Source organism: Abramis brama (assembly GCF_963993115.1).
Source record: "Abramis brama genome assembly, chromosome: 2".
Classification (NCBI taxonomy): Eukaryota; Metazoa; Chordata; class Actinopteri; order Cypriniformes; family Leuciscidae; genus Abramis; species Abramis brama.
Window position 1 is genome coordinate 29,037,575 of NC_139964.1, and position 23,173 is coordinate 29,060,747.

General features: G+C 37.8%; 1 protein-coding gene across 3 annotated transcripts in view; it reads right to left on the minus strand.

Annotated features, from left to right (window-relative positions):
* The window catches only part of mast1a (microtubule associated serine/threonine kinase 1a), a 58,556-nt gene that overhangs the window by 27,232 nt on the left and 8,151 nt on the right, over nucleotides 1-23,173 (minus strand). For all 3 annotated transcript variants that reach the window (XM_084104235.1, XM_084104234.1, XM_084104233.1), the window contains exons 3-4: nucleotides 1,252-1,340; nucleotides 1,089-1,164 (exon numbers count right to left, since the gene is read on the minus strand). In XM_084104235.1, the coding sequence (XP_083960361.1) occupies nucleotides 1,089-1,164; nucleotides 1,252-1,340 (165 nt within the window). The remainder of the gene's footprint in view (nucleotides 1-1,088; nucleotides 1,165-1,251; nucleotides 1,341-23,173) is intronic.

Genomic DNA, 23,173 nt, shown 5'->3' on the forward strand with positions numbered 1-23,173 from the left:
ACTTATTAATGCCATGCTAGCATCGAAGGCTATTTTCATGCCAAGATTCAATACAAAATTAAATAAACACAATTGATTCAATAAAAAAAATAAAAAATTAGTAAACGAAATTTGAAATAAATAAACTTGGGGTTGTAAAACTTCTAAAGTTACTATGGAAGCTTGTATCCGCCACAGAATAAAACATTTTAAAAGATAATTGCGACTTTTTATCTCACAATCGCAAATGTTTACATCTTTATTTCTCAGAAAATAAAGAAAATCAGAAGAAAAAAAATCAAAATTGCGAGTTCTGACATCTTTTCTCAGAATTGTGTGATATAAACTCACAATTGCGAGTTCTAAATTCCAATTCCAAGGAAAAAAAATTATATCTCACTAAATTCTGACTTTATAATTCGCAATTCTGACTTTATATCATGCAATTCTGAGATAAAAAGTAGCAATTACCTTTTTTTATTTTTTATTCTGTGGTGGAAACAAGCTTCCATAGGTTTCCATTTCTTTTTGGGGGAAATTTACGAGAGCTTTTTTTATTGTTTGTTCAAAATGTAAAGGAAAAATGGCAACATGTAAGTCTGCATTGATTTTGAGATTGCTCTGGGTGTTGCTCAGATAGTTGTTGAAGAGAACAGTGAAACAAGATCGAGTAAATGCAGTGAAATGTGCAGTTTCAGTCAGGCTTTCTTCACACTGCACACCAACCAAATGTGCTCTTCAAATCTGATCTTTATAACTGACCGTCCTCAAGCGACGAAATCAACTTTTGTTAAGAAGTCGGTGTTGTGAGTGTGCATTTTTGGCATCATTATGACAGAAAGAGATTAAGAGTGGCAGCCGTGGTACTAAACGGGTAAGAGACATTACTTTACTCTGACACTTCAGAGCGTCCCAGCCAGATAACTGTCCTTGAGATGAATGGGAACGAGAGTGGAGAGCTTTCTCCAGGTATTACATATCTCTACGGGTCAGGTGACAAAAAACTAAATCCATTTGAGACGGACATGCCAAAAAAAGACTGTCTGAACAAACAAGGTCTGACAGATTAAACGGAGAACAGCTTCTGGGTTGTTTGTTCAATTATTTACCTTCTGGATGATGCAAAAGAGAAATGTGCGGGTGCGCTGGGGGAGAAGGTCCTGGGACTGTCCAGCGGACTGCTTCCTGTGAGGTGGACAGAGACATGGGTGAGAACGACACCTGTGGACTGAGACACCGGAGCAGATCATGTGATCAAGGGTGAGTGCTCACCTATGTGTCCCGGTAGAGGAGAGTGAGGCCGAGGAAGAGTGGGCGAAGTACTGGTCAAGATCAGACTCTTCCGGTTACTGGTGCGACAGCTGGAAAACATACAACACATGATCATGACAATCGGCAAGGGAAATCACACACGTTCAGAAGGAGATATTAAAGAAAATGGACAACGATTAGCTTGTATCTAGTCTGCATATAAATACATTTTTGTAATATAATTTTTTTTTTACACACACACATATACATATATATATATATATATACACACACACACATTTATACTGTATTATATATATTATATTAAATATAATCTTTTTGCTATATATAGAAATTATATATATACATTTCTAAAATATATGTAATAAATTTTACACATTATATATATATATATATAATGTGTATAATTTATTAATGTAATTTAGAAATGTATATATTTAATTTCTTTATAAAGAAAAAAGATTATATATCATATATATATAAATATATATATCAAATATTTTATATAGGCTATACATTTTATATATATACATATATTGTATGTAAACATTCGTAATCTCAAAGCAGAGTTTCTAACCTCAGAGAACTGCTGAGACTGAGGAATAAAGTTACAGCGACTGAAGCCGAACACGAGGGACAAACAAGAAAGTGAAATGTCATGCTGCCACGGCAACAAAGCCGACAGCCTCCGCGTGACAAACCAGCCTTGCGATTGGCTGGTTAAGACTTCATCACGTCCAATAACACTCCCCGAGACACAGCTGGAGATGACAGCCTCATGTAATGACATGATGCAATCATCAGAAAGTCCATTTGCATAGTGTAGAAAACTTGCTCATCACTCCTGATCTAGATGTGTGTGAGTGTGTGTGTGTGTGTGTCTCAGTGAGTACTGACTGAAATCTCCAGTGATCTTCCCATTTTATCCCTTCTGATCATCTTATCTGCCTCTTGTTCTCTTTCATCTGTTTCTTAGTTCCTCAGGCTGCATTTCATTCTATAGATCAGCATGTGTGTGAGTATGTTGCGGAAAACACTAAAAAATACAGAAATTCACTCCTGAAACCTGTCAGGAACTGATTCAGGTCGTTTTTAACCCCAGAATCAAAATAAATAAATAGTTTTTTTTCTTAAAGAATATATCTATTGTTTAGACTTTTGGAGTTTCTTTTAATGTATGCATATTCTTGACAAACATATAGAATATATAAGATATATTATACACAGCCACTTATTAAGGTCTACCTGTTCAACTGCTCGTTAATGCAAATCTCTAATCAGCCAATCACATGGCAGACACTCAATGCATTTGGGCATGTAGACACGACCAAGACGATCTGCTGAAGTTCAAACTGAGCATCAGAACGGGGGAGAAAGGTGATTTGAGTGACTTTGAACTTGACGTGTTTGTTGGTGCCAGACGAGCTGGTCTGAGTGTTTCAGAAACTGCTGATCTACTGGGATTTTCGTGCACAGCCGGCTCTAGTTTACAGAGAATGGGCCAAAAAAGAGAAAATATCCAGTGAGCTGCAGTTCTGCGGGAGAAAACGCCTTGCTGATGCCAGAGGTCGGAGGAGGATGACCAGACTGGATTGAGCTGAGGGCAACAGTAACTCAAACACACTCGTTACAACCGAGTTCTGCAGAAGAGCGTCTCTGAACATGTTGAACCTTGAAGCAGAAGAGCTTCAGCAGCAGAACACACACACACACACACACACACACCGGTGTCACTCCTGTCAGACGAGAACAGGAACTACAATTCACACGGGCTCATCAAAATCAAATATTAATAGATTGGAAAAACATTGCCTGGTCTGATGAGTCTTGATTTCTGCTGCGACATTCAGATGGTCGGGTCAGAATTTGACGTGAACAACAACACGTCTTGTCCCATCGGTTCAGGCTTCTGCTGGTGTAATGGTGTGGAGGAGATTTTCTTGGCACACTTTGGGCCTCTTAGTACCAGTTGAACATTGTTTAAACACCACAGCCTACCTAAGTATTGTTGCAGACCACGTCCATCCCTGTATCATCTTCTGATGGATACTTCCAGCAGGATAACACACGCCATGTCACAAAGCTCAAATCATCTCAAACATGACAATGAGTTCACTAAACTCAAACAGCCTCCAGTCTCCAGATCTCAATCCAATAGAGCAGCTTTGGGATGTGGTGGAACGGGAGATTCACATCATGGATGTGCAGACGACAAATCTGATGATATCATGACAATATGGAGCAAAATCTCTGAGGAATGTTTCCAGCGCCTTGTTGAATCTGTGCCATGAAGAGTTAAGGCAGTTCTGAAGGAAAAAGGGGGTCCAACCCGGTACTAGTAAGGTGTACCTAATAAAGTGGCCAGTGAGTCTATATTATTTTTTTACAAAATTAATTATCTATAAATTATTAAACTGGCAGGTAAACTGTGTGATATGGTTTGTCCCATGTATCAATTATTAGTGAGATTACTTTAACGCCATTGAAAAAAAAAACTATCATAATGAGAATCCCTATTGAGAATGAGTAATGAGTAAAGTAAAACATGCAGACGCATTAAATGCTCTTTTTTCATGTAAAATATCATTTCTTTCTTGCGGTTTAGTGGTGAAATATGACCTGGACATGTTCTTGACAGGTTTGCTGAGATTCTCCCACGCATGAGTCTGAGTCTTTGACTGGGTCTGATCAGTATTCATGAGCTCTTGCTTCTGCTCCATATAACTTTGCAACTAGTTGTGCAGTGTAGTCTGTTTATGCTTTAAGCTCACACTGTGTTTAAAGCTTACATAACATCTTAAATTTACATTTCTCTCAGTAAAGAAGTCTGTCTCAAATAGAAGTGCTCTAGATTGTGGTGTTCTCCCTTCATAATACAGTATGATCCTGTGACTATACTGGTACTGATTCTGTAGTGCGTAATAAATGCGCACAGCAACTTCAGAAAAGAAAACGGCAGTCTAAATCTCTCCAAATTAATTCCCACAAATGAAATGTGCAGTATCCACTTTAAAAGGATGATATCTCAAGAAAACAGGACACAATGTGAGGGGAAGAGATTGACCTTTTTAAAAATGGAAACAGTTGTCAGACTGAATGCGATTCTCTGCTCAGCTTCAGAGTCTAACGCTCGCTGACAAGAAACCACACTGTAGCAGAACAGACGAAGCCCATGCATTCATTGTGAAATATTTAACAGAAGCGCATTAGCATCTGCAGGAAGTAATGTAATGTGCTTCCTCCAAACCCCCTGTGTGTGTGTGTGTGAGAGAGAGAGAGAGAGAGAGAGAGAGAGAGAGAGAGAGAGAGAGAGAGAGAGAGAGAGAGAGAGAGAGAGAGAGAGAGAGAGAGAGAGAGAGCCTAGCAGATATAAAACGTCTAATTTTTTTCCTCCAGCTTCCTTGTTGGCGTCTCTCTGCATCTTGGTTTCACTATCACACACAGTATCACAGATCACAAAAAACATGACTGTGTGTGAAAATTTCATCAAATTATTTCCGCCTGCAACCACAAGCTTTATTTTTAAACCTCTCACCTCTCTATCTCTATCTCTCTCCAATGAAGAGATTAATTTAGTTTCAGTTCAGAGATTATAGTTACAAGATGGAAGAAATTTTTCAATTTTCACACCCTCAACTGTAAAAAAAATATATAGCTGGTTTTACTTTGAGTTTTTGAGTTCATTGAAATAAAAAATTTGAGTTAATACAATGAAGGAGATTGGTTCAATAGACTGAAACTCAAAATATTATGTTATTTGAACCATGTAAATGATCTAAGTTGATTTGACAAAAGAAAAAATTAAATGAAACAAATGAACAAATGAAAATATACCTTATAAATTAATAACTTTAATTTAATTTAAGAAAAAATTAAGAAGAGAATTTAAGTTAAATTATAAGATTTTTAATGTTTTTTAATGAATGTGATTGCTTTCACAGTTATTTATTATTTTTATTATTTAAAGGTTTTTTCTTTCTTTTCTTAAATTGAATTTAAATGCTTGATGCTATGAGGTGTTCTTTTTCCAAATTGTATAAATAAAGCAGTGCAAATATTGCTTTTATTCCATTAATTGATTTTTTGATATATGAATTTGATGTTACAAGGTGCTTTTCCCCAAATCTTATTATACAGAGTTAAATTATGACTGCTTTCAATTTGTATTTTTTATTTATTTAATTAGTTGAATAATTTAAATTATTATTTCATGTTTTTTCCAAATGTGTATAAATGAAAGTGTGTCCTCCATTCCTTTCTCTTTTTTTGCCCATTTCGCTATTACTTGTCTCTCTCTCTCTCTTTCTCTTTCTCTCTCTCTCTCTCACTGTGATTCTCATTTGTTAATTACGTCTGGTTGAGAAATGACTTTTCTAATCACTTTTGCTCTTTAAAACAGAAATGAACCTCCTAGACCACACCGTTCAATCTCTGTTGTCAAATACTGCAGTGAATATCGCTTCAAATCACTTACTACATCAGCAACAACGGAAATATTCAAGAAAAGTCTGTTAATACGCTGACCAGCATGAGTGAGATCATCTAAAAAAAGTCAACAAGAAAATTAGTAGTATTTATTAATATTTTTAAACATTCGGTTTTTGCTTTAGATCTTTTGATACGTGTTGATTTTATTATTTTTTGGAAACACTTTATCATAAGGTTTTGTTTGTTAACATTAGTTAACTACAGGAACTAACGATGAAAATTACTTCTAGCATTTATTCATCTTAGTAAATGTTAATTTCATCATTTACTAATCATTAAAATCAAAAGTTGTATCTGTTAATATCATTTAATGGACCTGAGCTGACATGAACTACCAATGAACAGATGTATTTTTTTCAAACTAACATTAACAAAGATTAATAAATACTGTAACAAAAGTATTGCTCATTGTTAGTTAATGTTAGTTAGTTATTGCATTAACTGTAATTTATTTTTTACTTCAGTTTTAGTCATTTTATTTCTTCAAATTAAACTTATTTCAGTTAGATGACAAGGCGACATTTCTTATTTTCTAACTCTGATATTTATATTTTATATCATCTTTATTTAAAAAAAAAAAACATTTTCAGTCTTAGTTACTTAGTCTTACTTGACATGAACTAAAAGAACAATCTTTGGCAGAAAAATAATATTAAGTAAACATTTATCTGAAGAGAAGGATGGAGGTCTGGACGGATATGGGGCCCTATTTTAACGATCTGAAACGCAAGTGTCAAAGCGCAAAGCGCAAGTAACTTTGTGGGCGGGTCTTGGCGCTGTTGCTATTTTCCCAGCGGGATAAATGACTCTTGCGCCAGGCGCAAATCTAAAATGGGTTGGTCTGAAGTAGCTTCATTATTCATAGGTGTGGTTTGGGCGTAACGTGAAATAAACCAATCAGAGCGTCATCTCACATTCCCTTTAAGAGCAGACGCGCTTTGTTCTAAAGCGGATTCCTATTATAACGGCGGATTTGCCAGACGCGCGCCAGGAGCGGTTCACAGCCAAGGAGAGCAACGCTCTCGTCAGGGACGTTGGGGATGGAGAAACACACCCAAATTAACTTCGGTTAAAAAGGCGTATGATAATTTGGGTAAATGTGTAAGCTAGATGTATGCTTTTATAATAAATTGTCTATCTATCTATCTATCTATCTATCTATCTATCTATCTATCTATCTATCATAATAATGTATGATTTGCAAAAATGAAAACTGCTGCTTCTGTGTAGATGAGAGAATCAAAGTGTATGCGCATTGTGCACACGCTACATTGATTATGGCCAAGCATGCGCCCTTAAAATAGTATATGAATAACATGCGCAACGCGCCACTGACTTTAAACTATTTTTTCCTGGTTAGTGGCGCAATTGTTTTCTAAACCTGCAAAATAGCATGAAGGAACGTTTGCGCCGGAACACGCCTCCTTTTTTGCGCTGAACCGCCCAGGGAGCGCAAGTTCATTCCCTAGTTTAGCGACGTGCTTCTGTGGAGGGAAAAGCGCGCTTTGTGCGGGTGCAAAATAGGAATGATACATGCGTCAGTGTACAAAGTCAATTGCGCTGGGTGCAAGATAGGGCCCATGGTGCGGTATGACTTTCATATACTGTATCTGGAGACAGGAAGTGTAATATAGACAGGATGTGTTCATATTTCTGAAACACAAAGCATGACTGACAGGCCGACGTTATATCCAGGTTCTGAGGTAATAGTCGAGAGAGGCGATGTGTGTGTCTGAGTGTGTATGCTTGATCTATGCTGGATCTAAGCTGCATCCAAAGAAGCCAATAAATCAAAAACACCTCACACACACACACACGTGGCCACCCGTGGAGAAATCAACAGGGTCTGATGCTCTTCTGATGATGCCAATCATGGATGGAATTATACAGCACCAAAAATAACACAGACACAGACACACACACACACACACACACACACACACACACACACACACACACACAACAGCCACAATAACACTGGCATTCAACAGCACTAACCCATTTAGCAAACTCTCTTTCATTAACTCCCCTCACCGTTTCTCTATAAACAGACTGTTTTCAGTGTTCGCGAAGCGAATCGCTTCAATAGCAGAGAGAACATCTGATTTATCCTTTATATGGCCTGCGCCAGGCCATCAGGAGGAATCATTGTTGGTTTATAATGTTCAATTCATCAGGAAAAGCTAATCTTAACACTTTCAAATCATTTCCCATGCAGGGATGTCAAAACAAATGAAAAAAAAACATTTTCGAATTATTTGACTGGATGAAAGCACACATTTCATGGTTTCAAGGGAAACTATTAAAGCTGCATTGAAGAATCTGACTGCAGTACGGTCTGAAATATAAAAATTAATAAAGCTGGAGATGTAAGTCAGCCATTGCATTCGGTTTAAAACACTAGAGATCAACAAGCTGCAACTGTTAAAGGGATACTCCACTTTTTTTGGAAATAGGCTCATTTTACAACTCCCCCAGAGTTAAACAGTTGAGTTTTACCGTTTTCGAATCCATTCAGCCGAACTCCGGGTCTGGCGGTACCACTTTTAGCATAGCTTAGCATAGATCATTGAATCGGACAGGACCATTAGCATCTCTCTAAAAAAAATGACCAAAGAGTTTCGATATTTTTACTATTTAAAACTTGACTCTTCTGTAGTTACATCGTGTACTAAGACCGACGGAAAATGTAAAGTTGCGCTGCGTCATATCATTACGCCTGCTGGACTCATGGTACGGCAGCAAAGTTTCTTGATTATTACGCAGGAATGAGAGTATAGTTCCTAGCCATATCAGCCTAGAAAATCGCAACTTTTCATTTTCCGTCGGTCTTAGTACACGATGTAACTACAGAAGAGTCAAGTTTTAAATAGGAAAAATATCGAAACTTTTTGGTCATTTTTTTGAGATGCTAATGATCCTGTCCGATTCAATGATCTATGCTAAGCTATGATAAAAGTGGTACCGCCAGACCCGGAGTTCGGCTGAATGGATTCGAAAACGGTAAAACTCAACTGTTTAACTCTGGGGGAGTTGAAAAATGAGCCTATTTCCAAAAAAAGTGGAGTATCCCTTTAAACAATGAAAACACAACAAAAGTGTGTCCATAACCTAATTAATATTCATTAGATCACCATTCTCCCTTCCACGATGTCACAAATTACATATGTAAAACTTAAATAACTAAATAGACATGCTATTGCCGAAAGACATGATAATCATAATCTTCCATAGGCTATGTTAGCGGTTAGCAGTTTTACTTTTTTTTTGCTAACACATATCAGTTAAAGTGTAACTTGGCCGATTTTCAACCCGCTTTGTATTGTCACAATGTCGGTAGTTTATGTACATGAACAATGTTTACTTGTTCTCCATGTTACCTGGACAAAGAAATTCTAATTTATTTGACAGCTCCAGGGCTTTCATGAAAACTACAGATTATCCTTCTGCATTTCTGTGTCCCCGCCCACAGACAGTTACTCGACAGTGGGTTATTAACAGAAGAGTTATTGTAGGTTTATCAGTGAAAATTGTATTGTACTATATCTACTCTTTAAACAGAATTATGGTAAAAATTGAACACCGTGGCAACAGTTTTCTTACTGAACTGACAGAACAGCAGTTTCTTTTAGCTTTCCCCTCCGTTTGGCCTAAAATGCTGAGTTCGTGGTCAGATTGAAGTGTTGACTACAAACACATTGTTTTTTTTTATATTGTCTGCTACAGTGTTCTCTCCATATTTACAATTCTTTTCTCAGACAGCAACACAGTGTCTGCCCAGATCCGGCCCGCGTTGAATCCACATGTCCCAGATGTGGCCCGGATCTGGGTTGCAGTCTTTAGCCACTGACTACAACACGCTGGACACCTAAAGTAACTCACTCCCGATAAACGTTTACTCGTTTATGTTTACTATAGGCAGAAAGTTTTAATGAAAGCCCATTTTGCCAGCAGTGAAATACCCTACAGTTACCATGTCAAGCTCCAGAAATAATTTAAAATCCTGAGTTTATTGTAAAGTTCAACGATAATTTAACAAAACTGGAGATTGTCTATTAACAAGAACGCAGGCTGAAGTTAGTTCATCCATGCTATCAGAGTCGTTGACACGAGGCTTGCTATAAATGTCTCTATTCTTTAGACTAGCAAAAGCACTGAATCTGTTTATACACACCAATACTCAGTTAAAGCTAAATCCCACCAAGTTCACACGATGCATCACCCACATAAGATAACGCTTTGCGAAACGAAGCTGCTCTTCACAGGAATCTCAGAACCTTGAACACTTAATGAGACGACAACACTAGTCCCGTGTGGTGAGCTGATGTCATCCGTTACCATAGCGACCGCTTATACACAACGTAAAGCAAAACATCCGCATCGTTCACGGCACATGACCTGACCTCATGATAACAGATCACACCTTTAGAGAGTCAATCCCATCCCAGCACTGGTGAGCAAACACAACAATATGTGGTGTGAATAGGTGAGCTTGTGTTGTTTGTTAAACAGATCGTTCCCTGCTGAATGAAGTCTGTCATCACAAGGTGAAAGGGTTAATTCAGTGGTTGCCATGGAGAATGACCCATCGAGCTCCCCAATTAACACCTGCTTAGACTCTCAAAGGACACAGAGGAACTCCCATAAAGACTAATCATCACATTTGAGACTTCATAGGCCAGATTTACGAACAGCTTGCGCAAGTGCAAACCCTCTTTTGGCGTTACAAAACTACTGTCAGGATTGACATGGAGTGAAAAATTAGCGCTGAAAAGGCGTGGACAGTTATTTTTTAGGCTGACCTTATTAGCATTTGTAGGAGTTTCCCTTTCAGACGCAAAATTTATGGGAGGAGAATATTTAGGCTAAAAGAATCATGCAAGGTGATTTACTAAGGTTTATTACTTATTTAGTATTTAGTATTTATTTACTAAGGCGCTTTATTGGAATTGACCAACCGGTAAGCCCCGCCCCCCCTTAGTTACTGTTGCTATCTCAGACAAACAAACAGAGTTGTCCAAACAAACAAACTGTCTTACAATGACAGCTGTCAGTGTGAAAACCTTGTCCCAAGATGTTTTTGATACATTTTGGACACAGAAGGACCATCTCTCGTCGAGGAGCATTCTTGTGGGACTTAAATATGCCATGGAGGAATATATAAAATATTTTAAAATAAATATGGTGGTACGTAACAAGATTAATTTGGAAGCGAGGGTTTACAGATCACAATGCAAGCGGGAGAAGCCTCATGTTACGGTCGTCACGATCGTTTTTGATCTACTGTACATGACGGGAAAACAGTTAGCTATTAAGGTTTGTACGTTAGCATGGACTCACTAACTTAATGAGAGTGACAACCAGAAAATAAACGTTTTTGTCTTCATTGGGATTGAAGACTAAAGGTCCTTGCACACTGAGTCCAAAATTCGCGTCCGAAATTTTGGCACGTTAAAAAATAAATACAACCTCACGTTATGTCAATCCCACTTACACACTGCCTCCGAAACTTTCGTCCGTCATAAAAACATTTGGATCGGGTTCGATTTTCTGCGTTTTTCGCATCCGTAACAAGCATTTGAATGGTGTTTTGACTGAATGACGAATACGAAAAAACGCATACGAAAAACTTCGGACTCAGTGTGCAAGGACCTTAACAACTAATACAACACAGGGATTCACTTGTTCAACAAAATACACAACACACACACACAACACTAGCTTGCAGAGCAGCAGTCAATTTACTAATGCAATCAGGTCTGCAGCGGGACAATTAAAGCTGACTACTTTATCACCTGTTATATTTCTAATCTTCACACAGTGTGTCTCCAGAGCTCCCTCTCTCATCATTCATCTGCTGTAAAGAGCAGCATGACTGGCCACTAACAGATGTTGTGTTTAGGTGCAGGTGTGCTGTTGTCCCAACAAGACTGTGCAGTTTCTGCTCCCCTTATGTCACCAAATATAGTCACAAAAACAATGACATGCTTTAAACTAGGCAATAGGATGTGGGTATAGAGCAGATACTGGTGTGCACGCAGGAAAGGAAGAATAGATGAGTGTGAAGATGAATGGTGAAGGAGAGGTTTAGAGGTGAATGGGATAAATATAGACTCTGATGGCAGTGGCTCCTGTCTCTGCTTAAAGGAGGACAAAAAGGACTGTTAAACAGGATGACCGAATGGATGTCCTGGTTTTACAAGGTGGGTCCCAGTGTCCCGACAATTCATTAAAAAACTAAATATGGCCCCGTTTCAGATGTTAGACTCACTGACTTCAAATTAAATATCTGCAATGTCCTCTAGCTATAGTATCTGGTATTATTTTTTCTTTCTCAGCTGGATGACATTGCAGAGGAGAAAAGATACACTTGTGTTCAAATTAGGGATTTGCAATTTTAAAAAAAGTCCATTCAGAACAATTATTGTTTGTGGACAGTAATGACAATTAAGTCAGAATTGCGAGTTATAAACTGGGAATTGCGAGAAATTAAGTCAGAATTGTGAGTTATAAACTGGGAATTGTTAGCCTGGCAAGCCAGACCTACATCAAGATGTTAGGTCTGGAAACTCACCATAGACGCGGCTCAATCCGAGGGGCGGGATAAACGGCTGTCTTTCAAATTCCCTCTGCACGCAATAGGACAGCGCTTCAACCAACCAGGGCCCGGTTTCCCAAAGCGTTCTTATCTCTAAGTAGTTCTTAACCTATTCCTTAACCTCTCTCTTAACCTTATGGCACGATTCCCGAAACGTTCGTTCGCTAAGTATATCTTCTGTAAGTCACACTTTCGTAAGGTTGGTCTGGACCACTCTTAGCTTTACCTTATCACTGTTGCAGGTCTATATGAATATAATTCTGAAGTTTTAATACACCCAGACAGTATTAAATTAGGCTAATTCAAGTGTTTTCATGCAAAGAATAAAATTGTCATTACACTGATTGTTGTTAGATTTTTAATTATATTATTATACAATATTATTAATTTAATTAAAACGCTCTTTTAAAGGCCAGTGAAAGCATAGGCTACTGTCAGTTAAGTCCTATTCGGACGCTAATATTGTTTCTCATGGGCTCCTCCGGTATTTTAAACATTTATAGGGGTTTATAGAGTCGGTGATTTTAGTGCCGTCCGAATCCATAATATCAGTGTTTTTCTCACCCAGCCCGCGTAAAAATCCCTGGCCAAATTAGTACCTTCTGTTTTTTGACAAACAGGTCGTGTGGTAATTTAATTGCCGTCTGAATCCACATCTCTGAGTTTACAAGAGATTCAAAATTCACGGTTTAAATCCTTTTTGATCACTGCCGAGCACCGTACGCAAGATGTAAACTTTTATTACTGAAATGCTGGAAAGTATTTACAAGAACAATATTTCATCGCAGCTCCACCTCAGCGAACAAAAATGGGAAAGAGAAGAAGGCACATAAATTTTTGAAAAGGTTCTTGTGGCAGCAATATGTTACAATTTTAAAATATGTAGGCTAGGCTATTATAGGCTATTATAGTTTGGATTATTTTTTATAATATCCAATAATCATAATAAATTGCAATTTCAACTATTTCTGAAGTGCTTCATTTATAAAGATCACAGCTTTCTCACATAAACAGCCCCTGCACGAGAGAATAATTGAATCTCGAGCCGTCGATATCAACCAATTCAGCACCATCGCCACGGACAGCACCCAGGAAGGTTGCACGTAAGAAGGTATATCTTAAACAGCTTCCTAAGGTATGGTTCGGGGAACACACTTAGGAACATAAACAACTTTGGTAAGATATATCTTTCGAGCTTTCTTAGCGCGCTAAGAGTGAGCGTTATCGGGAAACCGGGCCCAGAGCGTTTTCCCAACAGCGGAGCTAGTTGATAGATTCAACTTTTGCCATATCTGGCCGGCAAAACGACAAACACATCTTCCTTTTTTTAAGAATGACTTAAGTGCCGTTCTTTGCTCTTTTCTCAAAGAAAAACTAAACTCCAAGTCCTCCAGAGTCGCGGACAAAGCCGATTCGAAAGACCGTTGTTCTCCATCAGCAGCTGCCATTCTTTGTTTTCAAGTGGCAGCCAGGGAACCGTCGCAACTCTGTCGTCATATGTTAAGCCCGCCCCCGCCTACTCTATACACGACGTGATTGGCCTGACCCAATTTAGGTTTTTTGCAGCTAGAAGGTCTATTGAGAGTTGCTAGACCCCCTGGCTGCGAAATACATTTTGCTGCCGCTAGGGTGTGTCTAGATTTCTAGGCTAGGGAATTGTGAGTTATAAACTGAATTGCGAGAAAAAAAGTCAGAATTACGAGTTATAAACTGGGAATTGCAAGTTATATACTAAGAATTGCAAGTTACTGGGAATTGGGAGAATAAATGTCAGAATTGTGAGAAATAATATGGGAATTATGAGATATAAACTGGGAATTGTGAGATATAAATGGGAATCACGAGTTATAAACTGAGAATTGCGAGTTATAAATTGGGAATTGCGAGTTATAAACTGGGAATTGTGAGTTATAAACTGGGAATTGGGAGAAAAAAGTCAGAATTATGAAATATAAATTGGGAATTGAACGTTTTAAACTGTGAATTGCGAGTTATAAACTGAATAGCAAGATATATACTGGGAATAGAAAGTTATATACTGGGAATTGTGAGTAATAAACTGTGAATAGTGAGTTACAAACTGGGAATTGTGGGTTATAAACTACGAATTGCGAGTTATAAACTGGGAATTGCGAGTTATAAATGGAATAGTGAGTTAAAAACTGGGAATAGAAAGTTATAAATTGGGAATAGCGAGTTATAAACTGGAAATAACGAGTTATAAACTGGGAATTGAACGTTTTAAACTGGGAATTGCGAGTTAGAAACTGGGAATAGCTAGTTATATACTGGGAACAGAAAGTTATATACTGGGAATAGAAAGTTATAAATTGGGAATAGCGAGTTATAAACTGGAAATAATGAGTTATAAACTGGTAATTGTGAGTTATAAACTGGGAATTGGGAGAAAAAGTCAGAATTGTGAAATATAAATTGGGAATTGAACGTTTTAAACTGTGAATTGCGAGTTATAAACTGTGAATAGCAAGATATATACTGGGAATAGAAAGTTATATACTGGGAATTGTGAGTAATAAACTGGGAATAGCGAGTTATAAACTGGGAATTGTGGGTTATAAACTACGAATTGCGAGTTATAAACTAGGAATTGCGAGTTATAAATGGAATAGTGAGTTAAAAACTGGGAATAGAAAGTTATAAATTGGGAATAGCGAGTTATAAACTGGAAATAACGAGTTATAAACTGGGAATTGAACATTTTAAACTGGGAATTGCAAGTTAGAAACTGGGAATAGCTAGTTATATACTGGGAATAGAAAGTTATATACTGGGAATTGTGAGTTATAAACTGGGAATTGCGAGTTATAAATGGAATAGTGAGTTAAAAACTGGGAATAGAAAGTTATAAATTGGGAATAGCGAGTTATAAACTGGAAATAATGAGTTATAAACTGGGAATTGTGAGTTATAAACTTAGAATTGCAAGTTATTACTGGGAATGGCGAGTTATAAACTAGGAATAATGATTTATAAACTAAGAATTGCAAGTTATCAACTAAGAATTGCGAGTTATTAACTGGGAATTGGGAGTTATGAACTGAGAATTATGTTACATATGAACTGAGAAGTGAGTTATAGAGTGAGAATTGTGAGGAAAAAGTCAGAATTGTTAGTTATAAACTAAAATAAAGTTAGAATTGTGTCACAAGGCGCGTTTCCATTAAAGATTCACGCAAAACTTTTGCGATTTTTTCTAAATATCGATAAAAAAATATTGCGAAATGACGGCATTTCCATTAACTGATGTTATGCGACTAAAACGTCATTTTTTCCTCTCGCGATAAGTCATTCCAAAAATCATGGCAAAGGACGTTGGTAAGTTTATATATATATCACAGCCACGTACCTCACTAGACATTATTATTATTAATGGAAGGGAACGTAGGCGTGTTATCCAAGCATTAATGGCAAGGAAAGACCCTTATACTGTGAGCGGCACATATGAGGTGTTTCTGGGTGTTTCTCACTCATTTCTGTCTTGATTGTGGCATTTCTTTGAGGTTTAGAATCCAGTATTCCTGTAATTCTTCTGTCTATTATGAAGTCAATAAAGAACTCTGTCTCGTATTCTGTCCAAACACACCGCGCCTCAGTCAGGTGACCTGTAAATGCGCAAAAACTGTTTCCATTGCAGTTTTGCGAAATATTCCTTTTTCGAATTGCCTGAAAAACCACCTCAAGCGAGCGTAAAAACTTTTTTGCGATAAATGGGAGTTTTTGTGAAATTGACGTGTTTCCATTGGGCGTATTTTCAATTCGCAATTTCAATTTGCGCAATTTAAAGGGTAATGGAAACGCGGCTACAGTTACCTGTTTTTATTCAGCAGCAGAAACGAGCTTCCATACAAATCAGTGGCTGTCATGCTGGGAATCTCTTTATGAATGAATGTTCAAGATTACTTGTCCTCAGATGTCTAGTCTGTCATCTAACTGATTCCTGAACTCTCCCGCATCACAGGATCAACATTGACAAACTATAATCTGACAGATTATCTGAAAGTCGCCGTCGCCAACAAACAAGATTACGCCACAATCAACCTGTATTCCTCCATTCATCCGCTCGCACATCATCCTTTAATATTTCCTGCGGTGCTTTCATTTCCTGAGATCTGCGCTTGCTTCCAAACGCTGTGAGCTGTGTAATCTCAGGCCGTGAGGAATCGTGTGCAGAATGATACATCAATGTTTTGTGATCTCAAGAGAACTCTGAATCCTCTCAGACAGCGGTTCTGCCACATGAAAGTTTTGGTTTTGTCTATAATTTTCATTTTTATAGAAGACTCGACTGTTTAACAGCTTTATATTTCAATAGTCCTAGTTAGAGAAAAACATTACTGTGTGAGGCAAGGCATAGACAAAATAATTATATTAATATACTCCATTTACTAATGACTCTTGTTACAAAGCTTTATGGCATATGTAAAGCATTGGGTAAGGGATAATCCCCACGACTAGCTGTGCATTAAACAATTTTAATGCACGACATGCATGGAGGCAAAGAACAACCCAACGTGAAAATCTATATCTCTGTGTCTGATTCAAAGCGAATGCTAGACCTGACCTTCCCATCACATATCACTCCACAATCATCAATAACAGCTTAAACTTGTCAGTGCTGGCAAATAACCATGGTATAAGCAGGATAATCCATGGCTAGCTGTGCTTTAAACGATTTCAATGGTCGATTTGAGTGGTTCTTTGCCTCAATGTCATACATTAAAATCCTGCAATGCACAGCTTTGTGTGTGTGTGTATATATCTATATATATATTTCGAGTTTTCTCAACAGAACATTTTTTCGTCCTTGAAGAATCTCTGTTCCAAACTCGTTTTCTTTCCTGTTCCGCCTTTGAAATCGGCTGAGTCTAAGTTAAAATGCTCTGTAATGACTAACTTGGAAAGTGAAGCGCAGGATGAAGAGAGAGCAGGTGTTTTAGAGAGGAGCTCAGTTAACACACTCCAGCGTCCTCAAATATAGGCCAAGACATCTCCTCGGGCTCTACACTTCTCATTCTCCCTCTCATTCATATTCCCTCTCCATCTGTGTTCTTCCATAAAAGCATTTGAGGCTCAGAGCAGCCCGTCCCAAATGACAGAGGAACAGAAAGTACTAAACTCAGAGAGACAGCGACGAAATATTAAAAACACACACTTTCCTGAGACATCATCTAAACACAAGCATAAGCACAAATGCACAATCCCAAGCACTTTATTAGTGACTTTCCCAAGGTGTGATATCAGATGCACAAACAGGGACAATTTTAAGTCCATTTCACACTTTCAAACAAAACAACAAAAAACTTAGCAACAAAACAAATCAAAAAATCTAAATAAAATAAAATAAAAACTAAATAAATTCAAATAAAAACTAAACTAAATAAAATAAAATAAAAAACAAAACTAAATAAAAACATAAAAAATTAATAAAAAAATATGAATGAATAAATAGATTCAAATAAATTAAAAAACAAAAACAACTAAAATATTTAGGATTTATATACCTCAATAAAAAATGTGTGTATGCTATAAATTCATTTCATCAGAACACAGCCACATTTGAATGGCCATTAATGATGAAATATGATCCAGAATGATACAGTTACACGCAGTTAAACCTTGACCCCTTCGGTCAGGTCAACGGTTGTCATAACAGCTCACAGAAAATCTCACTGAGCAAATCTTATAAACATGAATAATAACACATCAGGTTCAGTGGGGATTTTTGGGGTGAACTACTCCTTTAATATTAAGTAAATCTATCTTTTTGCAGTGCAGAACAAAATAATTGAACTTTAACTATTCATAAGCCCTCTCTCGCTCACACACACACACACACACACACACAGCAGAATGTGACTAATCTGAGCTCAACAGCGTCAGTGCAGACAGAATGGAGCGCCATGGGGGACAGACAGAGATGAAGAGAGAAAGAGAGAGAGAAAGACCGAGAAAGAGACAGTCTGTTATTAAGGCGCACTGTGAACACACACACATGCGCATGTTCAAAGCCACTTTAATCTCTTCTCTGCCACACACAACATCACACATGAACACAAATAGACACACACGCAACAGCCACAACAGCATATGTACAAAACATAAACACACATATTATAAACTGCTCATGCGCTCATGTCAACTCAACCAAAAGCATGTGTGTATGTGCACATGCACAGTTTACCAGGAGTTCAGCTACATCAACTCTATCAATAGCAGTTTTAATAGTAGTGCTTAATCAAAATGAGATTTCAGGTACCAGAAATACAATACAGAACAAAGTAGCTGAAGGCCAATATAATAACTGCTAGGCCAATAAACTGTGTCAGAAAGATTAAATATGTCGATAATGTACAATTTTGAGATTATTAGCACCGGTCAATATATCTGTTTCAATCGGATGATTAATAGATGTGTTTAAAATGTAATTTATCCCTGTGATGCAAAGCTGAATTTTCAGCATCATTAGGCCTACTCCAGTCTTCAGTGTCAAATATATATATGGAAAAAATATTGAACATTTACAGCACATAATATATATATATATATATATATATATATATAAATCTTACTGACCCCAAACTATCTATCTATCTATCTATCTATCTATCTATAATTTACATTAAGAACAATATTTTCATAAAATTATAAAAATATATTGCCATTTTGTCATTTTTGTGACTGGGAAACATGATGCTGCTCATGTTCAAGAAAAAATAAGTTAATGATAAACATTATTTTACATGGCATAAAATAATATGTGTGCTGTAAATGTTCAATATTTCTCCACCATCGGCAGGTGTGGCAAAAAGTCCATTTTGGATCTGGTTGTTGGCCAATGCCGATAATCTCAAAATGGCAATATAACGAATAACCAATGAATCACCCTGATCAATCTATCAGTCTCTCGCTACCTAAACAGTGTTGATGAGTTCACGCATGCAAACACACTTGCAAAACACAAGCTGTCACCCCTCCACGCAACCGCCGAGAGACGATGACATCAGTGTAAACAATCACAGCGCATCACCATCATCACCAAAAATAACAAAATCACCATCATCATCATTATCATCATCAGATGAGCAATAATCAAACCAAACAAAAGCAGCACATACTGATGAGTCATTATTGCAAGAGCAAGCCAAATAATCCTCTCTCTCTCTCATTTACCTCTTGGTTCGGCGGAACATGTTGCTGGCCAGGACGGCCGGTCGGCAGGCGCACACGCGGAGATGAGAGTGACAGCGGCAGCCGAGTGTGTCAACACACACTTAAACAACAGTCACATAAAGCAGTCACCGACTACACCATGACACATCTCGTCCTCCCTCACACACGCTCCGGGTTCATCTGAGTGTGTGTGGCTGAGTGATGGAGAGCCGGAGAAGATACGGAGAGAGAGAGAGAGAGAGAGGGAGGGAAGGTGGCTCTCAAGGGTACTGTGTGCCAAGCCAGGAAGTAAAGGCAGTGAGAGAGAGAGAGAGAGAGAGAGAGAGAGAGAGAGAGAGAGAGAGAGAGAGAGAGAGAGAGAGAGAGAGAGAGAGAGAGAGGGGGAGGGAGGGAGGAATCATAGGAGGGCTGTCAGCATGTGTGTGTGGCCATTAAAAGCCTATCAGAGCTCAGGGCTCCGGGCTGTGCCAGTGCTAATGGAAATATGAATGACACATGGGAGGGATAAAATGAAACCGAGAAAAATATTATGTTGAAATTGTTCATAAAATAGACCACCAAGGTTATTTGGACCCTTAAACATGGACGGTCAAAACAGATTGGTCAAATTTATTGTTGCACAAGCTTAAACAATATTGAATTTTTTTCTTGTTAGCTTTTTGAAGATATTAAATATATATCTTAATATATAAATATATACCTTAATATTTGTCAAAGAATCCATCATTTTGACCAAACACTCTAGACTGTCACTCTTTTGACTTTTAATATATATATGTATGTATATATATATATATATATATGGTTAAAATTATGTTTTGTGTCTATATATATATATACATACACACACACATTTTTAACAATACATAATTAACAGCAATCTTCATTTAGCTTTTTAATTAAACATTTTAATATAGGAAAAAAAATCCACAAAAAGATGAAGATGAATGAATATTTTTGAGAAATAATGCAAAATGAATTTTAATGAACTCATTGGAACGTCTCATTGATTCATGCAGATGAACCAAACTCTGCAATTCTAACGTCATTTGCATTAAGTTGAAATCAGACACATGGGAAGGGTGGAAAGAAGAGAGAAAGAAGAGAGAAAGAAGAGGGTTTTTTGGGGGGAGCTTGCTACGCTTGTACTTGGAGGCTGACACCTGATTGGTCGATTTGATTGTGATGTCACAACAGAGCTCCGCCCATCTCTCTCTGTATGCCAGGGTATAAGAGCACTGACATCATCTCTGTGCCCTCGAAGATAACTCACCACAATAAACCTGGTCTGAACCTTCAGATCGCGTCATGTCACAGTCGGGAGGGTCTGTTGGGACTGGGGAGGCCAGACCACACACACACACACACACTTAGCAGCACACAGGCCCAGACAGACATTAAAAGGTGCTCATTTCATTAATAAATGATCTGGATGGTGGAAAGAGAGATTAAATATAGATGAGAGACAGACGCAGATGAGCTTTTAGAAGTTACTGGGTCAAATTCATAGAGAGGAAAATATGACCTGGAATAATGGATGGACGGAAGACGTGTGTGACCTGCCCAGTCTGACAATGGAAAGATCTATCTATCTATCTATCTATCTATCTATCTATCTATCTATCTATCTATCTATCTATCTATCTATCTATCTATCTATCTATCTATCATTTGTTCCATCCATCCATTGTTCTACCAATATCTTTCGTCCATTTGTTCCATCCATGATCCATTCATCCATCCATCCATCATTTGTCCCATCTATTGTTATCTATCTTTCATTCATCTATCCATTTTTCTAACATTCTTTTCCATCCATCCATCCATCCTTCATTCCATCATCTATTATAATTTGCTGCATCCATCCATCCATTGTTTATCTATCTTTCGTTCATTCATTCCATCCATTTTTATATCGTTCTTTCCATCCATCCAACCATCTTTTCATTGTTCGTTCGATCCATTCATCCAACCAACCATCATTTGTTCGATCCATTGTTTGTTCATCCATCCATTTATCCATCATTCCATCAGTCGTTCCATCCATCATTTGTTCCATCCATCCATTGTTCGTTCCATCCATCCATCCATCCATCCATCTATCTATCATTTGTTACATCCATTCATCCATCAAATTGGCAAATTATAAACATTAAACTAAACATTTTACTATTTTACTCTAAATGAATACACAAAAAGATATATTTAACAACAATATTAAACATGCATAGCGATTCATTCAACAGCTGAAATTGCTCACACTTTTAATCTAAATATGAAAATTAATCTGAAATTGCTCCTCAAATCTCTCAAAATAAAATTAGCCTGATTAAAAACATCCATAGATATAACCAAGGCCATGGAAACCATTGCTAGAGTGACTGTGTAGTTTTGTGGATATGAGACAGTCTGAAAGTCATGCCGGTCCAGACGGTGATAAGCTCATATCCTGCAGCCAGCGCGGTTCAGCAGTCCTGGAAATGTCATATTGATTGTCTGCTGATTAATCTACTGTATCAGCCCAATTAAACAGCGTGACCTGTACTGAGCACAAAAGACCCTTCCGTTATTAGCTGCCATAAGAAACTACAAAAGCCCTTCCACATCTCCCAAGAGAGCTCTATTCATACACACAAATTCAGGTATTGTGTGTGTAAGTCCGTGGAGAGGCCCTTTAGCAGTTATGTTAATGCAATTACTACCATTACTAACAACAGCCACTCTGATCTGATCAGCATACAAAAAGCCAAACCTCTCACAGTAGCTAATGAAACCCACACAGTCACACACTCTCTAACACCAAATCTGTGAAACTGAGGTGTTGTGATTCTATATATAGGCAATAAACAGACAGATCACACACACAAGTGTTCAGTACAGACAGGAAGAGACACATGCCAGAGACGGTTCAGCACCAAGGCCAGCGCCTCATTCACTGTCTGCAAGGCTCAGACTCCACAGCACTGGCTCTCGAGGGTTTTGAGTCATGACAGGATTTTACATTGGACAGCAACACAGTGCATATCATTCAAAAGTTAAAGGCACACTATGCAGTTTCAGTTTTTCTCAAACAGCGCCCCCTAGAGTCGCTGTGGAGTACTTGTATTTTACGTTACTGTCGTAAATACCACTCACGCAGAGCCGTCTCTGCACTCTTCCGACCGCGCTTTCTTCGTCGACTCTGCCGTGATTCACGTTTGAAATGCGTGCTAGTGTCTTCCATAGACGCTGCTTCATATGTTGTTGATGTATGTGACGTCATGCCGTAAAGCAAGTCGTGATTCTCGCGAGATTTGTCGGGGCGCCACCTCTCAAACTTGCAATAGCTGGTTTTGCTGCTTTGCTATCAGGATGATTCGCCCTACTACGAGTTCGATTACCATCGAAATGATTTCGAAGCTGTTATTTTAAGGTACAAATCTTGCATAGTGTGCCTTTAACAAAATGTCCATCAGATAAATACTTTGTCCTTAAAATAAATGATCAACTCTTGAATATGAAAGTTTCATGTTCTTGGAAGTCAATAATTCACCACACAAAGCACACCGTGGTTGCCAAAAACCATGGATACTCATGTCCAAGTTGCATATTTAATTTAGTGTGTGTTGTATTTTCTTGCACAGTACCTGCTCATGGCTTTCAATT